At 46.6% G+C, this 21,490-nt stretch overlaps 1 protein-coding gene and 1 long non-coding RNA gene across 9 annotated transcripts in view; both read left to right on the top strand.

Annotated features, from left to right (window-relative positions):
- The window catches only part of ILDR2 (immunoglobulin like domain containing receptor 2), a 49,109-nt gene that overhangs the window by 12,594 nt on the left and 15,025 nt on the right, over nt 1–21,490 (top strand). For 4 of the 8 annotated variants that reach the window (XM_043509933.1, XM_038387673.2, XM_038387672.2 and 1 more), the window contains exons 2-4: nt 6,553–6,885; nt 8,241–8,360; nt 20,037–20,093. In XM_043509933.1, the coding sequence (XP_043365868.1) occupies nt 6,553–6,885; nt 8,241–8,360; nt 20,037–20,093 (510 nt within the window). The remainder of the gene's footprint in view (nt 1–6,552; nt 6,886–8,240; nt 8,361–20,036; nt 20,094–21,490) is intronic. The other 4 variants (XM_038387675.2, XM_043509947.1, XM_043509942.1 and 1 more) reach the window with 1 other exon arrangement.
- LOC122459139 lies at nt 1,506–2,623 on the top strand. Its single transcript, XR_006279620.1, has 2 exons — nt 1,506–1,816; nt 2,489–2,623. It is a non-coding gene; the product is annotated as an uncharacterized LOC122459139 (long non-coding RNA).

Below are 21,490 nucleotides of genomic sequence, written 5' to 3'. Positions count from 1 at the left end.
TCCTTCCCCATAAGTCTGGATACGTTTACACCAGTATAAAAGCACATAAAGTGGTATAGTTTATTATGGTTTGGGAACTAAAAGGTACCTTAATACCAGTTTACCTGTCTCGACACTAGGGTTTTTACCAGAATAACTCTATGTATGTCTACACTAGGTGACAATTCCAGCTCAGGAAGATATGCCTGTGCAAGCTCTGATTGAGCTACTGTGCTGAAAATAGAAGTGTAGTTGCTGCTGCAGCAGTGGCTAACTGCCCAAAGTACATACCTATGGTCTCAGACAGGATTATACTCCGGGTGGCTAGCCCCTCCCGCTGCTAGTTCTATGACAGCTACACTGCTATTTTTAGCGCACTAGCTCAATCAGAGCTAGTGTAGGCATGTCTCCTGGAGCTGGAATTTACACCTTCCAGCTCCAGTGCAGACATAACCTATGTCAGCAAAAATAAGAGTACGCCCTTAACTTATATAAAGAAAAGGAGTACTTGTGGCACCTTAGAGACTAACAAATTTATTAGAGCATAAGCTTTCGTGAGCTACAGCTCACTTCATCGGATGAGCTGTAGCTCACGAAAGCTTATGCTCTAATAAATTTGTTAGTCTCTAAGGTGCCACAAGTACTCCTTTTCTTTTTGCGAATACAGACTAACACGGCTGCTACTCTGAAACTTAACTTATATAGTTATACAGGTAAAACGTTTTAAGTGTAGGCCAGCCCTTCTACCCTCCTGTTTGTCTTAATTAGAGTGTGAGGTGTTAGGGGCAGGGGATATCCCTTATATGTGCTTTTAAAGAGGCATGTACATTAATAGGACTGTGATAATGCTTTTTAAACAATAACTCCTAGAAGTGGTTCCTGCAATGCAGGAATGAGACCCCTGCATGGGAAGCTTGCACTGAGGTCTTGGCTACACTTGTGCGTTATAGCACAATAAAGCCGCCAAGAGCGCTCTACCTTACTACCCATCCACACTGGCAAGGCACATAGAGCGCTCTGACTCCGTGGCTGGAGCGCTCCTGGTACTCCACCTCCCCGAGAGGAATAATGTTTGTTGCGCTCTTGCTGGAGCGCAACAGTACCAGTGTGAACACCTAATACGCTCTGATTGGCCTCCGGAAGTGTCCCACAATGCCTGTTTTAGCCCCTCTGGTCATCACTTTTGAACTCTGCTGCCCTGTCCTTGGGTGACCAACCGTCAGACCTGCTCTTTAAATTCCCTGGGAATTTTGAAAATCTCCTTCCTGTTTGCTCAACCAGGCATGGAGTGCTCTCAGCGAATCTTTCCAGGTGACCACACCTCCACGCGCCAGGCAAGTCCCAGTATAGAGCAATGGCGAGGTGCTGGACCTCATCAGTGTTTGGGGGGAGGAAGCTGTCCAGTCCCAGCTGCGCTCCAGCCGTAGGAATTACGATACCTTTGGGCAGATATCAAGGGACATGATGGAAAGGGGCCATGACTGGGACGCACTGCAGTGCAGGATTAAAGTGAAGGAGCTGCGGAGTGCCTACCACAAAGCCCACGAGGCAAACTGCCGCTCCGGTGCTGCCCCTGCGACCTGCCGTTTCTACAAAGAGCTGGACGCGATACTTGGGAGCGACCCCACCTCCACTCCAACGAGCACCATGGATGCTTCTGAGCCCAGCACAGCAAGGGGGGAGGAGGAGGAAAACACGAGCAAGGGTGCTGAGGTGGGGGGAGATACCCTGGAATCCTTAGATGCATGCAGCCCGGAGCTCTTCTCGAGCCAGGAGGAAGGCAGCCAGTCACGGCGTCTGGTGCTTGGGGAAGGATAAACACCAGAGGAGGTTCCCGGTAAGCGGCTTTTTTTTTCAGGAATGAAGTTCTTTGGTGCGGGCTCTTTGGGTGAGGAGGGTTAGGGCTGCATGCATGCCTAGATGCGGAATAGCGCATTGATGTGGTCTGTCACATCATGGTAATCGGCATCGGTGATCTCTTCAAAAGTCTCAGACAGAACATGGGCAATGCGCCTGCACAGGTTTATTGGGAGAGCCAGCGTGGTTCCTGTGCCAGTCAGGCTAACGTGTCCGCGCCCGTGTGCCAGGAGGGGTGGGGGGACCATAGCTGCACACAGGCAAGCTGTGTATGGGCCAGGGAGGAAGTCGCACTGTAGTAGAAGACCCTCTCTTGCTTCTCTGGTCACCCTTACCAGCGAGATATCTTCCACGACGATCTCCTGTGGAGAATGTTGTGACAGTGTTCAATGTAGGTTTCCCCTGCAGCTGTTGACTCTCCCCAAGGCACAGAAACCCAGAGGACAGTACATCCATGAAACAATCAGTCCTCCTGGACCCTGTGCTTACTCACCATTTCTGGGGCTCCCATGGGTTATGCGTGCTCGCTTTGGGACAGGCAAAGTATGGTTTTGTATGGACTGTGATTGCCCTCCTTAAGTGCAGGGGAATCATTGCTCTGTCTGTTGTGTACAGTGCTTCCTCTGTTAAGTGTTGCATTTTGCCTGTATAGGTGCAACCTTGAGATCTCAGCCGCCAGTGTTACCACTGGCCGACAGACTGAGAGCACTCAGGAAGAGGCCCTGTAAAAGCAAAGACAACATGCTGCAGGAAGTGATGCGGCAGTCTGTGGAAGAGAATCAAAAGGCACACAAGCAGAGGGAGAGCGAAAGGAGGATCCACCAGAAGAATGAGGATCGCCAGCAGCAAACACAGTGCTCCGGCCGCAAAGTACGGATCGGCCAATTAGCATAACGGAGCACTAAGCGGACTCTATCCAGGCGCTTGTCGCCATGCAGACGGAGCACTACCACGCTTGCCCCCTGCAGCCCTTGTCCCCAAACTCTTTCCCTTGTGCCCCCATGTCCCGTCCAACCTACTTTCCCCAACATCTGGGTTCTTACCTCCCACAGCTGCCTCCTACACCCCTAGCTTCACCATGCACCCATGAAAACTACGACCCTTATCTACTGCACTCAACCCCCCTCAACATGCTTTATAGGCATCCTGAAGTGCAGCACTCAGTGCACAGCACTCCAGACAGGATTCCAGAATATGAAATCAGGACATACTCAAGTCTGTGAGTGAACCACTCCCCACCCCACCCCCTTGCCTTTGTGGTGTAGCTGTGTTACTTTGTTTTTATTTCATTAAATGAATTTTCTTTTCAATAAATGGAGTTTTTCACTTTGAAAACATACTGTATTAGTGCCTAAAGCAAAATATACCTTAGCCCAGGAAAGCAACAAGCACTATAATTCAGTGTACCAAACACAGCCACTGCAATTAACACCTGTGCAGAGCAACAGACATTATTGGTGGCTTTCAGCCTCAGATTGCTTCCTCAAGGCATCCCTAATCCTTGCAGCCCCACGCTGGGCCCTTCTAATAGCCCTGCTCTCTAGCTGTGCAAATTCAGCCTCCAGGTGTTGAACCTCCGAGGCCCATGCATGAGTGAAGCTTTCACTCTTCCCTTCACAAATATTATGGAGGGTACAGCATGTGATATAACTGCGGGGATGCTGGCTTCGGCCAAGTCCAGCTTCCCATAAAGAGAGCGCCAGTGGCCCTTCAAACGGCCAAAAGCACTTTCCACAGTCATTCGGCACCAGCTCAGCCTGTAGTTGAAGTGTTCCTGGCTCCTGTCCAGGGTTTCATGAGCCACGGCATTAAAGGGTAAGTGGGGTCTCCAATGATCACAATGGACATTTCGACTTCCCCTACAGTCATCCTCTGGTCTGGGAAAAAAGTCCCGGCTTGCAGCTTCCTGAACAGGCCAGTGTTCCGAAAGATGTGTGGGCCATGCATCTTTCCGGGCCAGCCTGCGTTAATGTCAATGAAATGCCCACGGTGATCCACAAGCGCCTGGAGAACCATGGAGAAATACCCCTTTCGGTTAACATACTCGGAGGCTAGGTGGTCTGGAGCAAGAATAGGAATATGCATCCCATCTATCGCCCTGCCGCTGTTAGGGAAACCCATTTGTTCAAAGCCAGCCACAATGTCAAGCGTGTTACCCAGAGTCACAGTTCTTCTGAGAAGGATGCGATTAATGGCCCTGAAAACTTGCATCAACACAATTCCAACAGTTGACTTTCCCACTCCAAACTGGTTAGCAACCGATTGGTAGCTGTCTGGAGTTGCCAGCTTCCAGATTGCAATAGCCACCCGCTTCTCCACCAGCAGGGCAGCTCTCAATCTTATGTCGTTGCGCCGCAGGGTGGGGGCGAGTTCAGCACACTGTCCCATGAAAGTGGCTTTTCTCATCCGAAAGTTCTGCAGCCACTGCTTATCAGACTTGCAGAACAATGTGATCCCACTACTCAGTGCTTGTTTCCCGAGCCCAAAAGCGGTGTTCCACGGTGGAAAGCATGTCCATGAATGAGACAAGCAATTTTGTGTTGTATGCGTTGCTCAAGTCGATATCATCGTCAGACTCCTCACTGTCGCTTTGGATCTTAAGGAGTAGCTCGAATGCTAAACATGACGTGCTGGCGAAATTCGTCAGCATCCTCTTCAGCAGTTCGGGCTCCATTCCCGCAGACCGAAAGGGAAGACAGAGTGTGCCGCACAGAAACCGTTGAAAGATGGCACCAAATGTGGATAGAAACACAGGGATGGGAAGCGATGCATCATGGTGCATTGGAACGGGATCCCTTCCCACAAGCGACAGTGCCAGAATGGGAAGAGGTGCTCTGTGGGATAGCTGTCCATAATACACAGCTCCCAATGCCACTGCAAGTGCTGCGAATGTGGCCACACCAGTGTGCTTGCAGCTGTCAGTGTGGACATACTGGAGCGCATTCGCTGGTGCGCTTTCCGAAGGCTGATTTAACCCACAGTGCTCTACAGCTGCAAGCATAGCCAAACCGTTAATTTGCTGCTCCCCATGCGATGGATAAATAGAGCATTTCACTCTCTGGGGCTGTCAATTGACACCTGGACTCAATTGATTCAAACTCACCTTAAACTACCAAAAAAGAAGGGTGCATCAGCAGTCACACATGTAACTCATTCCCATGTGTCTGCTGTGAGGTCCAATACGTCAGGCGGGGATGCAGCTCTCCTGTGAGCTGGCAGATAAATCGAATGTTAGATATTGAACGACCCCGATTTCCATGACATGTAAAAGCCTAAGAATTCTGGCCACTATCCTTTGCTCCTCCCACATGGAGAGAATTTGCTTAGTGCCAGACTGCACTCCATTTGCAGCAAGGGTAGTGTGATCTGGATTCACATCTATTGTGTCTCATTTTGGGTGCGGGACAGTGTTAATGCACATTACAAGGAGCCAGATTCTACTGTGAGTTATGCTGGAGTTAAATTTGGGTAATTCCATTGAAATCAATGGAGTTACTCTGGATTTGCACTGATATGAGTGAGATCAGAATCTGGCCCACTTATTGAATGTCTTTAGTGCATGGAGTACCCTTATCCATAAAGTGCCTAGTCCTTTACAAGTGCCTAATATGCCTTCCCCTCTCATCCACTTTCTTTTTTAATATCAAAACTAAACTCACACAATCCTAATGTTCACTCGTACTTGGATCATCCTCAATGGGTGGACAGAAACTGCTTGTAAGTTCACCTACAATACTAAAGGCAGTTGTCCCAGTGTGGCTGTTGTTATTATTTGTATAAGCTGTAGTGCCTAGGGACCCCAGTCCTGGGCAAGGACCCCACTGTACTAGGCACTGTACAAACATAGAACAAAAATGTGGTTCCTGCCCCAAAGATGTGCATGCGAGAATGACACCATCGTGAAGCATCTAATCCAGTGGTTCCCAAACTGGGGTTCGTGAACACTTGGGGGTTTGTGAAATGTTACAGGGGGTTCTCGGGGAAAAATTCCCTAATGGGAGACAGAGCTGTCTCTAGGGACCCTGGGCAGCACGGGGCTAGCAGCCAGGAGCCCCTGGACTTCCAAGAGCTAAGCAGATCAAAGCAAGCATGTCTATCACACTGAGGAGATTTTAACTTCAAGACTCCTTATAAGAAATGGAAAGGGAGGTGAATATTTTTTGTTGTTTTTAAAATTAAATAGGCAGCTAGTATTGTTTTTAAATTATTATGAAGAACAAGTTTAAGCTTTGTTGTAACGTGCGTTGTTTGCCTGGACTGCTCAAGACCTGAATGCTTGTGTAGAAGGAACTCTTTGAGTTGGCTTCTTAAATCCCTTCTTGCTGTTTCACATCTGATACTCCTTGATGAAACATAGGAGCCTTGTCTTATAACAGGCTTCTTCAAAGTGATACAAGTTATGAAAGTGAGATCCTGGAAGAGTGTTGCCGTTTTCATAATGTAATAAAAATACTGTAATGATAAATAATAATTAATAATAGTGTGTAATAAGCATATCACAAAACAAATTTGATATTTCCAAGAGCACTGCTTTTATAATTTATACAAAGAGAAAATCCCTGGAAATATTCATTTTTAGGAGGGGGTTTGCGAGACTTGACAATTTAGTGAAAGGAGTTCACAGGTTGTTAAAGTTCAGAAACCATTGATCTAATCCCATCAGAGCATGTTGTGCATACCATGCTGTAGGATGACACCAATGTTTTTGTTTTGTAGCACTGGCTGAGGGACTGCAGGTCACGGTGCCTGAAAAGAAGAAGGTTGCTATGCTGTTTCAGCCTGCCCTGCTTCGCTGTCACTTTTCTACTTCCTCCACCCAGCCAGCTGTGGTGCAATGGAGGTTTAAATCCTATTGCCAGGACCGCACAGGAGAAGCTTTGGGTCTGGCCACCTCGGGGTTACAAGCAGTGAGCAAAAGGAACCTGGAGTGGGATCCCTACCTGGATTGTGTGGACAGCAGAAGGACGGTCCGTGTCGTAGCCTCCAAGCAGGGATCCGCGGTCACAATAGGGGACTTCTATAAGGAAAGAGATGTCACCATTGTCCATGGTAATGCCCCCCTAGCTGCTTTAGTATTGTTTAGAATCATTCCTTGGCAGTTATGAATAGTGAAGGCTATTGGAAATTGTTCAGTTAACTGCACCTGGGGCAGGGGTATTAATTATTATTTTTTGCGTAATTCTAGTGCCTAGGGACCCCAGTCATGTTCCAGGACCCAATGGTACAAGTTCATTCTTATACAATGGACTCTACCAACTAAATCTGAACAAGAGCGGGGAGTTTAAACTCATTCCTCCTGGACTGTCAATCTGCTCCACAAAGGGGCTCCAATTCTGACCTGGAGGGGTTACATTCTCCTGGGTCAACAGGGGTGTTCGGTTTCCATGTTCATTTAGTTCTGGGTTTCTCCACACTGCTCCCACTGATGGGCCCAAACGCTGACTTGGAGGTGCCAGCTTCTCCTGTGGTAGAGAATAGGGAGTGCAGTCTCCACGGCTGGGCTTTCCCCCTCACAAACTCTTCCTATCCTTTTGAACAGACCTCCTCTCCTCCTGCCCTGCCAACATGAAGGAGTAATTCTGCATCTCATGTTCATTCAACGCTGGGCTTCATCACCTACTCCAGTAGGGACCTAAACCCACTCCTGCTTCAGGAAGGAGAAAAAGAAGAGATTTAAGCTGTGTGAACTCAGCTGGGGGGGGCTGAGGCTTCCCTCAATCTTTTGCGGGAAGAGGTCATGTGAGACTAGGACTCCTCAATACATTTCATCTGCTCTAATTCAACAAGCCAGCTAGCTGGTAGGGATTACTAGCCCCTTGCTCTCTGGCGTGGAGGAAACACACTCACCTCTTGGAGGAGAGAGAATGTTTTACTTTGTTTTCTAGTGATGCCTTTGGTAGACGGTTGATGTGTTCCAGAAGAAGTAGCATCTAAACCCCATTTGCCCAGCAGGAGTACTGTAAAGTCACTGGGCCATTGCCAGTAGGGAGGGCAAAAGGAAGGGGAGTTAGTGGTTTGTCCAAGGGCTCCATCCTCTGCCTTGCACTCTCCTTGTGGGCCTTGCCTGTGGTGTTACTCCAACTCCCCATTCAACACCACAGCTTACTGAACTACATCTGTTTTCAGAGTAATGGGCTTGTGTTACTCTCTTAGGATCCAATTCCACCTCCCTCTGGAATTAATGGGGAGTTAGACTGGTCTCTTAATCTACATCTAGAGGCTTGACCTGTCACACAGCACTAGCTAGGGATGTAATCCCCACAAACTACCAGGGAACAAACATCTGCTCCCGTCAGTGACAGCTCCCAGGGGGCTGCACTTGGAGTTGGAGCCAGTGTTTTCAATCCTTCACTTCTAGAGGAGGCTGGGGGATGGCCCCACCCTCTACATTTTTTGTTTTTCAGATGCAGACCTCCGTATTGGGAAGCTGATGTGGGGAGACAGTGGGCTCTATTACTGTCTCATCATCACCCCTGACGACTTGGAGGGCAAGAATGAGGAGTCAGTGGAGCTGCTGGTTCTGGGTGAGCCACATTTCACAATTTGCTTCTTCCTCAGTGGAAAGTTCTAATGCTTTGTCTACTCTGCCTATGTTTATGCAGTATATTGCGAGTGTAGCCTATATATCTCTCTCTCTATATTATATTTCCTGGGTCCGATTCTCCACTGCCCCGAACCTTGGGCAGTCATTTGCATCTGGGAAAGTGGGTGTCAAACACTGCCAAACCAGAACAGGAATGTTTCACATCCACATAGCTCTCACTTAACACATGTGCAAGTGGCTATCTAAGGGGCAGGGCAGTGGAGAATCTGGCCCCCTATTTAAGATTTAAACAGATAAAATGCCAGCAAATAAAAAATCTGAGATTGTGTCTTTTAAAAATATACACTAAAGAGATCCAGAATGCACTGGTTTTTGCTGCATTGAGATCTGTAATGCGGGCAGGCAGCCCCTAATGTTCTCGCAGATTATCTGGAGGCTCATCCCTGAAGAGGAATTGAGACGGCACCAGTTTTTGTTATAAGAGCTTGTCTATATGGGAGATTTTTCCAGTTATACCAATATAATTATATCAGTATAGTTCAACTTCTATAGTTACACTTGGTACACTTCCTCATGTGGTAACACTTATTCTGGAATAAGAATGGCCTTTTCTGTTTTAACTGAAACTGCTTCCAAAGCAACATAAACTAAACTGGGAAAAGGCCCCTGTAGTTTGTCATTCTTATAGCCAGCCAGTATAGTGCTCAGGCAGTGGCTCAGACCTTTTCGTTCTACAACAGGCCCCAGCTAGGAAGGCCACTCGTCTGGTTTTATACTGGACAGTCCTCCTTTTAGCTGGTTTGTCCCCTGTTCAGTACTGGGACAATATCGGACATGTTTTTGTCTGGTATCAGACAGGAGACTCTATTTTGAAGAGCGTGCCACTCTGCCCTCAGCAGCATAAGGCGCTCTTGAAAATGGCATCCCCTGTGCAATGTGACCTCTCACGCACCATGTGTACAAGGTCACCAAGCAAGGGTGGACACACACCATTCCCGGAAGCGCCAGTATGTCCAGTATTCCAGGAACATGTGAGTGCATAGGCGCCAACTTCTCTTCTGCCTGGTGGGTGCTCGATTCCTCTGGCCCCACCTCTGCCCCACCTCTTCCTGCCCCAGCCCCACCCTCTTCTCACCCCAATTCCACCCCCTTCCCCCAAGTCCCCGCCCCCATCCTGCCTCTTCTCCGCCTCCTCCTCTGTGCGCGCGGCGTCCTCACTCCTCCCCCTCCCTCCTGGAAAGTCCTAAGCGCCGCCAAACAGCTATTAGGCGGCGGGGGAGAGGAGGTGGGAAGCGCTGGGAGGGAGGGGGAGGAGCGTGGATGCGGCATGCTGGGGAGCTTTGCTGCCGGTGGGTGCAAAGCACTCACTAATTTTTCCCCTTGGGTGCTCCAGCCCCGCAGGACCCACGGAATCGGCGCCTATGTGTGAGTGGCCAAATTAGCCCCAATTGGGTTGCATGTGGCAGGCCTCAATCTCTCTCTGGAATGTCCCTTCCACTCCCCTTAGGGTTTTGTCATCTGAGAGGTGCAGAGGAGCCAGGTAAAGAGACTCAGGCCCATCCACTCCACCAGGTCCTGACTCAAGAGGGGCATTACAGTGTCCAGACCACTGTTTGATCCACGTCCAGATATACTCCCCATAGGTCGCTTCTGCTTAGTCTGCCAGTGGAACATTGCCTAGTTCTTCACAGTCTCTTGTGAGTTTTCAACTCCCAAAGAGAAGGGGGATCTGGATCACTGTTTCCAGAGTGGCCTTAACAGTGCTGGAGCCACCCTTCTCATAGCTCCAGGCATCAGCCTCACTTCCTGATACAGCCTGTATCTCCTTTCTCTGGCCCACTCCTGTCCTTTTAAACTATCTGTCCACCAGGAGCATGCCCTACAGCTGCTGAGGGGTGGGGCCTCTCTAGCCCAGTACTGTCCTGTCCCTTCCCCTGGTTTAGTAAACTCCAGCATAGCCGCTCTGGTACCTTAATAAGAATGTCCACATGGGTGGTATAATCAAGGAAAACAATATTTTAAACATCAGCCAAAACCAACTTTTTTCTCCTAAAGCATGAGCCATAGTTTGCCGTAAATTAATCCCCTAGAAATCAGAAGATAAAACCTGAAATCAGAGAAGTGGCAGGTGACGAGGGCATGGTCCCTCTGGAGAAATATGACCTTCCTTACTGTTGTATATTGATATATTGCGACTGTGGTGAAGGTCATATTAAAGCACATGAATAGCCTTGTGTAGAGGCTGTACATGCATACACTGGAACATATATGTTGGCCTCCTGGGTCAGATGAGTATTTAGATGACATCTAAAGAGAGGAGTACAGTGCATCAAGTGGTAGTGCTGGAGGAAAAACACTCAACCAATATGGAAGATAAGCACATTGATGTATTTTAATGCACTGCCAAAGCCCACTTACAGACATGAGGTTGACAGTGGGCCCTTGGGCAAGGGAAATCACCATTAACCACTGGAATATCCGTGTCCAGTTCCATGGCCCTATCTTGCACTAGACACAAGCCTGAACCCCAGATCTGAACACCTCTGAACTTCGGTTTGCTCTAAATCCAGGTCTGGATCCAGACTTTTCAGTTTAGGCCCATCTCTCCCAGATACTAGCTATGGGCCTTGTTATGTGATGCCAGCACGGATATTGCTATGTGGTAATAGGCTATTTAACTGTGCCTCATCCTCACACCCAAAGGCACCTAGCTGGCCACTAAATCTCAGTATCATAATAAATAATAATAATATAATTAAGAATACCTAGCTCTTATATAGCACTTTTCATCAGTAGATCTCAAAGCACTTTGCCAAGAAGGTCAGTATCATTAGTCCCATTTTACAAATGAGGAAACTGAGGCACAGAGAGGGGAAGTGACTTGCCCAAGGTCACAAAGCAGGACTATGGCAGAGTCTATAATAAAACCCAGTCTCCTGAGTCCAAGTCCAGTGGTCTATCCACCTGGTTGCACTGCTTCTCAGATACCATGGTGAGGCAATGTGCTACCATGGAGACATGAGAAGCCTAGATAAATGGATGTTGTTTCAAATCTTGGAACCTGTGTATAAAAGATTATATGGGGGAAAGAGCCTTGCCCTGCTTTATGTTGTACTGGCTGTTGGGGGGTGCCTGTGTGCCCCAGACTGGCAGTATTGTCCCACAGCGAGAGTCTACAGCTCCTCTGCCTAGTAGCTCTAGTCCCCAAGGGGGGGTAGGGGAACCTGGTCCCACCCTACTCCACTGAGTTCTGACCCAGTGTCTTTCAAAACCATAGGCCATATATATGGCCTAGGGGTCTGCTATCACTATGTGCTCCCTGGGTCATTTCCTACCACTGTTTCCGGAACCTCTGTCAGTGTCACAGCTCTGTCTTGGGATCCCTTCTGGCTTTCTCCCAGGTTCATCTCTGGGGCCCCTTCCCCTGTTGGTAGCAAGTCGTCATCCTCAGTTCCTGCGGTCAGTGTGCTTCCAGTGGTTTGGCTAGGAGGCCCAGTCCCGGCAGCTTCTTGGCAGAATGCTGCTGCACCCAACTGCTCTCCTCCTTGGTCAGCCCAGACTGGGCTGAGCTGCTCTCTTTTGAATGCTCCCGTCACTGGGAGTCTGCCCAGCAAAGGCCAGGGAGCTGAATTCCTGCGTCCAGACCAGCTGTTTAACCCTCAGCTCATCAGTGTGGAGTTGATACGACCCATCACGCTGCCCTAGTCCTTTGTGCTTTTACTGTGAGGAACTTGCAGCTCAGGCAGCCTGTTTTCTGTAGTTGCACATTGTCTGTTTGTCTAGGTGCAGCACTTGCACAGCAGGAAAGTGCACTTCAATGGGTTTTCCAAGAGCAAGAGAGCAGTCTTGTTCCGGGTGTACTTTGCTCTGCTTCATAGGCTGGTTGGAGCAGCTTGCATTTGCTTCCTCTCCTGGGTGTTGGTCATCAGGCAGAATGATCAAGCCCGTTATATATGTGTATCAGTGACATCCCAATTACCTTCCCTTCCTCCCTGTCTCCTTGTCCTTCCAACTCTTCTTATTCTTTTTCCTGCCTCTCCTTCTCTCTCTCTCTCTCTCTCAATGTGGTGATGATTGAAAGCAAGACAGTGCCTTTTGATGCAGGAGATAGGCAGCCAGCAATAAAGAAATATAATTTTTTTAATATTCTGGAACTTTCTGGGATATTCTGATACCATTCTACTTCTCTTCTCGATATTAGTGAATTGCAAGGATAGACTGAATATAAATGTAGATTTGAGAACTTCTGTGATCCTAGGGGATGCTCAATGCATTTTGTTTGCTGTTTGCTGATCAGATGAAAGGCTGACTCCCTATTGGGAGCAGCTGAAACAGTAAAGGGATGATGTCTGAGAGAGTTTGGGTTTCCCATCATGCACAGTATCTACTCCCTATTGACATTTCCTTTTAAAATACACTGTACATTGCTTATTTTGGGGGTTGCTGCATCTTTTAAAACATTGGCTGGAGGTTGTGAGGGGAGCAGGAGTTCTCTTTATCATATCAGTTGACGAAAATGGAAATTGGGGAGGGCAGAATAAGAGAGGAGACCAATGAGTGCTTAAGAGGAAATAGGAAAAATTTCTCAGATTTGAACCTCAGAAGCATAGGAAGTATGCAGGTTAAAGGGAGGATGCAGCTCAACAAGATCATTTGACATCAGTAACAACATGAGGAAGATTTGGGAGGCGGCAAAAATACAGTGATATTTACATAGTTAAGGGCAGAAGGTCCCAAACTTTGCCCAACCAAGGGCTTCATTAGCAACCTCAGGAGCTCAGGAGCTGCTTCTACTATAATTTTGAATAAAATGAAGTAGATTGCAGCTGTGCATGTCTTTATATGGACATATACAGCTCATGGAGACTGCAGGTTGCATCTGCAATCTTCCATCTTGATCTGAGCAGCCAGGCTGGGATTTTTAGTGTCCCTGGGTCACACTTCGATATCAAAGATAAGGATAACTCCTTGTTGCACTGTAGAATTCCACTGGCTGTTCTCACTTTGGTCCCAATTCAGCAAAGCATTTAAGCATGTGCTTAAATCCATCCCCTGTTCAGCAAAGCCAGTGGGATTTAAGCATGTGCCTAAAATTCAGCAAAGCACTTACGGGCATGGACTGCTGAATCAGGGCCTTTGTCTACCCTGTCTAAGGAAATCAGTGGGAAAAAAGTGTTTTGCTATAGAGGCAGGAATGAGATTGGGAGCAAGTGAACCCACTCTAGAATAAGGACAGGATGCTATTCAAAGAGTATTAGTACAAATTATTATTAAATATTTGTATTATGATAGCACCCAGAATCCCCAATCAGAGATCAGAGTCCCAGTGTGCTAGGCACTGTACATACTGCTGTGTCAGGACTAATATAGTGCATCACAATGACATCCTGGGGTTTTGGTGATGCTAGTTTAATTCATGTTCTTTCCTTGGAGATCAGGACCCGTTAGCTAGGCTAAGTGACTTCTGTAGCTCAATCCTACTGTCTCTATTAAACATACACAATGTACTACACTTGTAATAAAATTATTATTATTTATAGCCCTTTTCATCTGAGGACCTCAAAGTTCTTTACCCAGGTTATTAAATATGATCCCTATTTTACAGCTGGGGAAATTTAGGCACAGATTAGGTTAAAATGTCTAGTTCTCAGACATATAGTGAGTTTCTGGAAGAGTCAGGGGTAGAGCCCAGGAATCCTAACTAGCAGTCTGGTGTTCTAGCTAATGGACCACACTGCTTTGCTAAACAGCTGTTGACTTCTTTTATTCTCTGTTCCATCTGGCAGGTCAATTAACACAACATGAATTACATAATTATCAGATAGTATTTTATTAATTAATCTCATAGAAGCCTAGACTTTTCCAGTTGTTACTTTTTAAATTAAACAATTAGCATCTGGGGTTTTCTTAATCCCATGTTAATAAGCAAACATTTAAAGTTCATAAACTAAAAATTTGGTAGGTTATGTTACCTGTCAAAATTCATAAAGCATAAAAATCAGATGCTTCCTAGCCTAATATACACAGAGAGGCATAGTTGTAGATATATATACCTACTTATATACTTACCCACATTGTAATAATAGCTACCTATCTGTCCAATGTATTTGTTGTTTAAATCAATGCATGCTGCTGTGTGTGTGTGGTTGGACCTTTGTGCTATGTTCTTAGTCAATAAGGTGACTTATTTTACCTGTTATAAACAGTGCCAGCTTTAGTCTCTTCTGCCCCAAGAGAGATTGAGCCCACATCAGCGTCTATAATCTAGGGAGGGGAGAGTTCACGGCGGGAAATTGCCCTAACAGGATGACAGCTGTAGCATTTAATTTTATTCCATTGAAGAGCTGCCAATAACTTCCCAGCCTACTTGTCACAGTAGTTGGCAGATGTGTTAGTGTCACTGGCATGCACAGGAGGCTAGAGGCCCAGAATTTAGCCCAGGAAGGCCCACAAACAGCTTTATAACCAAGACTTTCTTACCCATAGCTCTGCCTCAGCCAGAGAACTATAAAGTGGGCAGGAAAAAGGAGTAAATTATTTTACAAAGGACAAGACAAACGAGACCAGTTTGTACTCGCATCTGTGAGTGCTGTGGTGCCAGGAGAGGGCACCAAGGGTGTCTTCTCCTGCTAAACTCCCATGTGATGTAGCTTTCCCATAGATCCTTCTGCTGAGCATCCATGCAGCATTGTTGCCTCTCTCCTGAAACTCTGTCCACCCCCCCCATTACTTATTTCATGCCATTTAGAAATGCTACTTGTTGCCAAGGATTCCCCCCCCCATCTTATTTGTCAGCCCCAGCCACACGCTGCTAACAAAGGAGAATGGCACGATTAAAAGGCCTCAGCTACTAAGGTTTCCATGGCAACAGCCTCTTTGGAGGTCTTTGTTGCCTGCTAAAGCTTTGATCTCCAAGAACGGCTGCCTCTGTTTCTCCCTCTGCCTGACAAACAGAGAAAAGAGGGACGGGGGAAAAAAGAAAAGTTTACTGCTCGCAGAGGGAGCAAGGAGGAACTCATTACAAGGCCACACTCTCCCAATAAATCTCCCAGCAGCTGCCTTGGAAGAGCCTCCGATTTATGAGAGTCACGCTTTCTCCACTCTTCTTTCTGATGCCCCTACTGGGTCAGTCTTCAAGTGCCAGGGCCCCTTGAGTGTAACACAGGTTGACAACAATAGTATGTTCGTCCGCTACTAGGAAGGAAATAGTGAGGCACTGCTACTGGGGGGGACCAGAGCATCAATCCCCCCGAAGGGAACATATTGCCACTCAATTCCATCTCTGATTCCTCCTGCTCTTCAAAGTACTTAACCTTGTGTTCCCTCATTATTTTCTCCAATTCTATTTTTTTTACCCTCTTCTCTATAGACCCCATTCCATTCAGCTATTTGTCTCCTCTGTCTCCAGGACAGACCTAACTTCTTGCTCCTCTCCTGGGTGTATCATCTACCCTGCATATTAAGAAAAGGAGTACTTGTGGCACCTTACAGACTAACATATTTATTTGAGCATAAGCTTTCATGAGCTACAGCTCACTTCATCGGGTGCATTCCAATGAAGTGAGCTGTAGCTCACGAAAGCTTATGCTCAAATAAATTTATTAGTCTCTAAGGTGCCACAAGTCCTACAGACTAACACGCCTGCTACTCTGAAACCTGCATATTAAGTTCTTAAGTTCTTTCGTTTTCTCTCTCCCTCCTCCCTCTGGTTTTAGGACTCCTCTCTCCTTCCCTTTTACTTCCCCACCTTCCAGGTCTGCGCTGCTTTCTCTTGGCTTATCCCCATTTCCAATTTTCCTCTCCCTCCCAGGTTCTTCTACACCAGAGCCTGTCTACAGGGCTAAAGATCCTCCTCCCACTTGGTGATGGCCCTTGCTGTGCTTGTGCTGCCATTCTAGTCTTTGTGCCTCTCAGCTGCAGTTGAGTGGCCACAACTTCGGCTTGTGCCTGAGGGGCAGCAGGTGCATGCTGAGGGAACAACTGAGAGGCAGCTGCTGGAGTTGCTTGTGTGGAAAGCATAATCAGCAGTGTGGTGGGAATAGAGACGGTGCCAACACATCCCAGATTTTTATTGACACAAGGACAAACTCCTATTCTGAATAAAACCATCCGGGATAATTCTGGAAAATGGGGCCATCTAGCCATAGAGGTGTCTGCTGGGATTCACTATGTGGTACTAGCATAAGAAGTTACAGTCCTTGTGGATATAGAGGCATTTACAGAAGAGACATTGAAACTAGACAGCCATTTCAATCCATTTATCAAAATGCCCACAGTCTGCTTTCCGAGACAGGCCACGCAATAATAAATAGGCAACAAAAATGGACGACCTCTTAGCAGAGTATTTGAATGAACTGTTTTCTCCTTGACAGCTCCTTTCTAGCCGCCACTCTCCCTCTTCCAAGCTTACTTTTAAAAAAATGAGTTTGGTGCCAATGGAAGGAGTCAGCGTGATATGGAGCGCTGGCGTTTATTCATGGGACAGGGACAGGTCAGGGACTGTGAGCTTTCTCCTCACTGACCTGTGCCAGACTGACCACCTAGTCTAGGGGGGCAGAGGGGAGTACAGCTCTGTGGCCCATTCAGTCCTTGGTTTTTCTATTGAGACTTCAGAGCATGGGAGCAGCAGGCAGCTACTCCCAATTGGGGTGGCCTGCTAGGGCACCTGTTCTCTAGGAACTAGGCTGATGCCCCCAATTCATTTCCTGCATGACACTTTTTGTCAGTATTATCCTGGGCCTGAATCAAGCTAAACCTAGAGGTGAAAGAATCTTATACCTCACTCCCTGCCACCTTGAGCCATCTAATCCCTCCCTCCCTCTTGCTGTATATTTTTGCTTCACTTGTTGCTCATCACTGTGGGAGGAAAGTCGGCCTTCAATTAGCGAGCATTCACGACAAGCCTGTGTGCTACCTCCCCCAGCCGTTGCTGTGGTAACCATTGGTATGAACAAGAGCGGCTGGGTCAGCTGAAATGTTTCTCTGCAGCCTAGCCTACTTAACAGCCGTTATTAAAAACGAGGAGCAGGGGGAGGGTCTGTGAAGGGGGGAAGTTACATGGCATTGAGGGGACGGGTTATCAGTGAATTAACTCAGCCCGGGGAAAGAATCAAAGTGCTGAAAGTTAGTTGAGGCACAGTCACTCAATGTATTGTTTTCTGGTAGCCGGCTGGGCTATTCACATCAACAGGTTTAGGTTCAGATGTGGCCTCTGCCCTGGGTTTCACTGAATTGGCCTCTCCTGAGAGGGCTTTGTGAATTCCTTCACAGACTGAATCCCTCACACAGACAGGGAGGAGTGGGGAGAAAGCCTTGAGTGCAGAGATAATGCAGAACCTGCTGATGTGAAGGTGGGAATTTTGCTGAATTCTCAAGATTCCAGCTTTATTTGCCCTTCTGGCATGGTGAAGCGATCCACACTCTCTCTCCTCCTAAATCCAGACACATCACATTGTGCTTATTGAAGGGGTCTAACTGAGTAAACTGTTGCACAGATTGCATGGAATGGTTGTCCTGCTTGTCCTCACAACAATTTAGGATTTCCAACAGCAGCATGGTTTCTGACATTTGCCTCCTCTCACATCGTACAGCTGTGGTTTTACCAGGACATTCTTGGAACCATGAAGCACCTATCCATAAAACCCAGAACTACTGCAGGGAGCTCGGGTTTTAGAGTGGGATTCAAATGAGAGGCACTACATTGTGAAATGGAGTTACCCAGGCCAGTGCCTGCTCTCAACTGGTGTATCGCCCTCTTATCTCTTCATATTTTACCATTCTTGTACCTCTGATGTCACTGCAAGGGACACAGTCTGCCTGCATGCAGAGTAAACAAACAGGAGACAGAGATGCTTTCTGCAGCCGTGCAATGTAAATGTGTGTTTGTACCTGCAAATACATTTTGCATGCATGTGATTCTTGTATGTAAATAAGGCATATATTTGATGAGCATGTGGAGCATGTATGAGTATAACATACTTGTGTTGGGAGCCATATATCCAATATACATGTGTAGAGCATGCTTGTGACATGCAAGAGTTATCTGGCACACATCTGACATATACAATGCATGGCCCATGTCTTGTGTACAATACACAGATATATGTGTATGCTGACTGAGAGTAGTCTGGACATTTGGTACTTCCAGGGAATGGACTACCTGGATTCCATGAAATTCTTTGGACACATTGATGAAAATGTTGCCATAGACTGATGGATAGAACCCTATTTTAAAATAATAAATAAGGAACACTTTATCTGAAGGATCATCTTTACATCTTCTGCTAAGACTCTGAGAGCTCGTTGGAACTGATGGTTTTACAGTGAGTACCAGAACAGCTTTGATGGGTTGCAAAGCACTGCCTGAATTTAGAATGTTCCCTTTGGCTCCAGCAACCATTTGTGTGGATTTTTGCTCTCTAGACACTCTGCTGAAGCAATGAAAAAGTGGAGAGTGAGATTCTAGTTGATTTTAACATGCTTCCGGGAGAGACTAGAAACCAAGGATTTTGGGTCCAGTTAAACACTGTGTTTGAGCTCTGTTCAGTGCAAAACCTGGGGGCGTGGGTGTTAAAGATGACTTTATACCACCTTTAACTGACTTACACTTGGTTGCTTGCCTTACTTTCCATCCCCCATATGTGTCTGTTCAGATTGCAAGTTCTTCTCCTTCCTGCATATCTGTAAATAACCTAGCAAATTGTTGGTGCTATATAAATATACACACAGCACAGATGCATGCAGGGGCATTCTGTATATGTACTGGCATATACATATATGTCTGTAGTATACTTTACCTACATTCAGGACATATGCTGTGCATTAGCTACATTTCATACATGCAGTTCCAAAACAAAGAGGTACCAAGTTGCCCTTAGCGCTTGGATTTTGGTTGTCACATTCACTGTAAATTCAAATGGAAAAAGCAAGAGGTCCAGTTAGGTTTTACAGAAATCCTTTCCTGGTTGGTTTGCTTCACTTTGATATTGGCTCCACATCTCAAAGCATCTCCAGGTTATACAGACATCTCATCATACCCCCACCCCATATAGTTATTATGACATCTCTTGTGAACCTATTTGTGCAGCTGCAGTGTCCCATATGGAAAAACATCACATGTGCACGTGCTGTATGCATGTGGATTACTTGTAGTAGGCACGGGGGTCAACCCTTTTCTAATCCAGCCAGTTGGTCTTTTGCACGCTCTCTCTTTTTTATTCCAGTAAAATGATTCTTTAAAAATTGAATCACTCAAGCCCCCAGATGAATGTGTTTGTGTGTGAGTGTGCATGCCTACGTGTAGTGTGTGTAAGTGTAGAACAATACCCTGCAGGCATCACCTTGTAATCATGCTGCACGGACCCCCTTCTTGCAAGCCTCTGCCTAGATTGGAGTGTTCCATTCCTGACTCTCTCCCTACCCCCCAGCCCCGTTGGTCAAATCAAGGCCAGACAGATACATAGACCGCCACCAGGCATTGAGCAGGGCCAATTACTATGGAGGTGATGAAATCCCTCAACCATATAGTTCACTTCACAGAGCATATGTGGGTCAATCCCATGATGAGGAAGGGGGCTGAAAGCTAAGGCAGGGGCTGGGGAGCGTGTTTTTCCTGCAGTAACCTCTCTCCCTGTTCTCCTCCTTCTGTCTTTTCTAGGCAGGACAGGGCTGCTTGCTGATCTCTTGCCAAGTTTTGCTGTGGAGATTATGCCAGGTATTCAGTCATTTAACCCTTTATTGACCCACCCTTCCTCTCGCCTTGTTTGCCCATCCCTCCGCTGCACTGCACATTAATTTCCTTCTTACTTGTGTGCGTCTTCTGTGATAAACTGTCGCTTGTTGGAAGTGCATATCGCACTGAGAAATATCAAACCTCATGCTGGGGATAGGGCGGGGCTGTAACACAGGGATGCAAAAGACAGAAATAGCTAAGAGACAGGCCCTGCACTAGAGTGGAAAAGTCTATTTACAAGAGGTTTTATATCAAGTTGTATACCTGTGATCATGCCACACCACCATGATCGTGGCAACTCCGTTTATCCATACCGTAATATCTTGGCACTCTTGTATGTCTACAAAGTACAGTGTGGATGCACCCCTGTATACCCTCAAGAAGAAGTACTCCTCAAAGGCCTAACTTTATGTTATGGGATACTGCTATGAAAATCAGCCACCGAAGGCTGCACATATGTAAAGGAGGGATACGAGGCCAAACCAAGCTGTGGGAGCTGTTCTTCTGTGTGGTAATGCTACATTATCAGGGGATCTAGCTACAGCCAGATACTTGAGATGGGGCCTGGGGATTTTCTGGACTGCGCAAATCCCTTACTATCCAAATTAATGGGATCCCACTTTTAAGCAATTCCCAACCCCATAGAGGATCTAGTCCAAGATTCTACATCAGATGGTCTTTCAGAGGGAAGAGATGAGAAAGCATTCAGCTCTGGGTACGTCTGAAATGACTGAAGCCTGAGGGCACTAAACCAAAGTGTGTCTCTTCCCCCAAAATAGATTTCTCATACCCACTTTCATATACAAGAGCCGCTCTAAGTGCACATGAAGGGGGAATAATCTGTCCCAGACACACACATGGAAAGGAGGGCAAAGACCCCTAATGTTAGCCATAACATTAGAGCCAGCAGAGGATTCAATGTAGTAGGAAAAAAAGAAAAGGAGGACTTGTGGCACCTTAGAGACTAACAAATTTATTTGAGCATAAGCTTTCGTGAGCTACAGCTCACTTCATTGAAATGAAAGCTTACGAAATCAGCTCATGAAAGCTTATGCTCAAATAAATTTGTTAGTCTCTAAGGTGCCACAAGTACTCCTTTTCTTTTTTGCGAATACAGACCAACACGGCTGCTACTCTGAAAAATGTAGTAGGAGGAGTCTTTTCAACAAATATACTCAACAAGGCTTGATTCTCCAATTTCTTGCACCTTTTGTCACCATTTACACCTGTGCAAAGTAGATGTAAAATGCTAGTATATTCATCAGGTAGCTTTTTATACCTGTTTTGCACAGGTTTAAGTGACAATAAGCAACTCAGAAATGGTAACCACAGTAACCTTAGTGTTTGTATGAATTTGATCATATTCAGCACTGCTGTGT

Source organism: Dermochelys coriacea, chromosome 1 (assembly GCF_009764565.3).
Source record: "Dermochelys coriacea isolate rDerCor1 chromosome 1, rDerCor1.pri.v4, whole genome shotgun sequence".
NCBI lineage: Eukaryota > Metazoa > Chordata > Testudines > Dermochelyidae > Dermochelys > Dermochelys coriacea.
The sequence above is the reverse complement of the archived record's forward strand: the minus strand, read 5'-3'. Positions and strand labels throughout refer to the sequence as shown.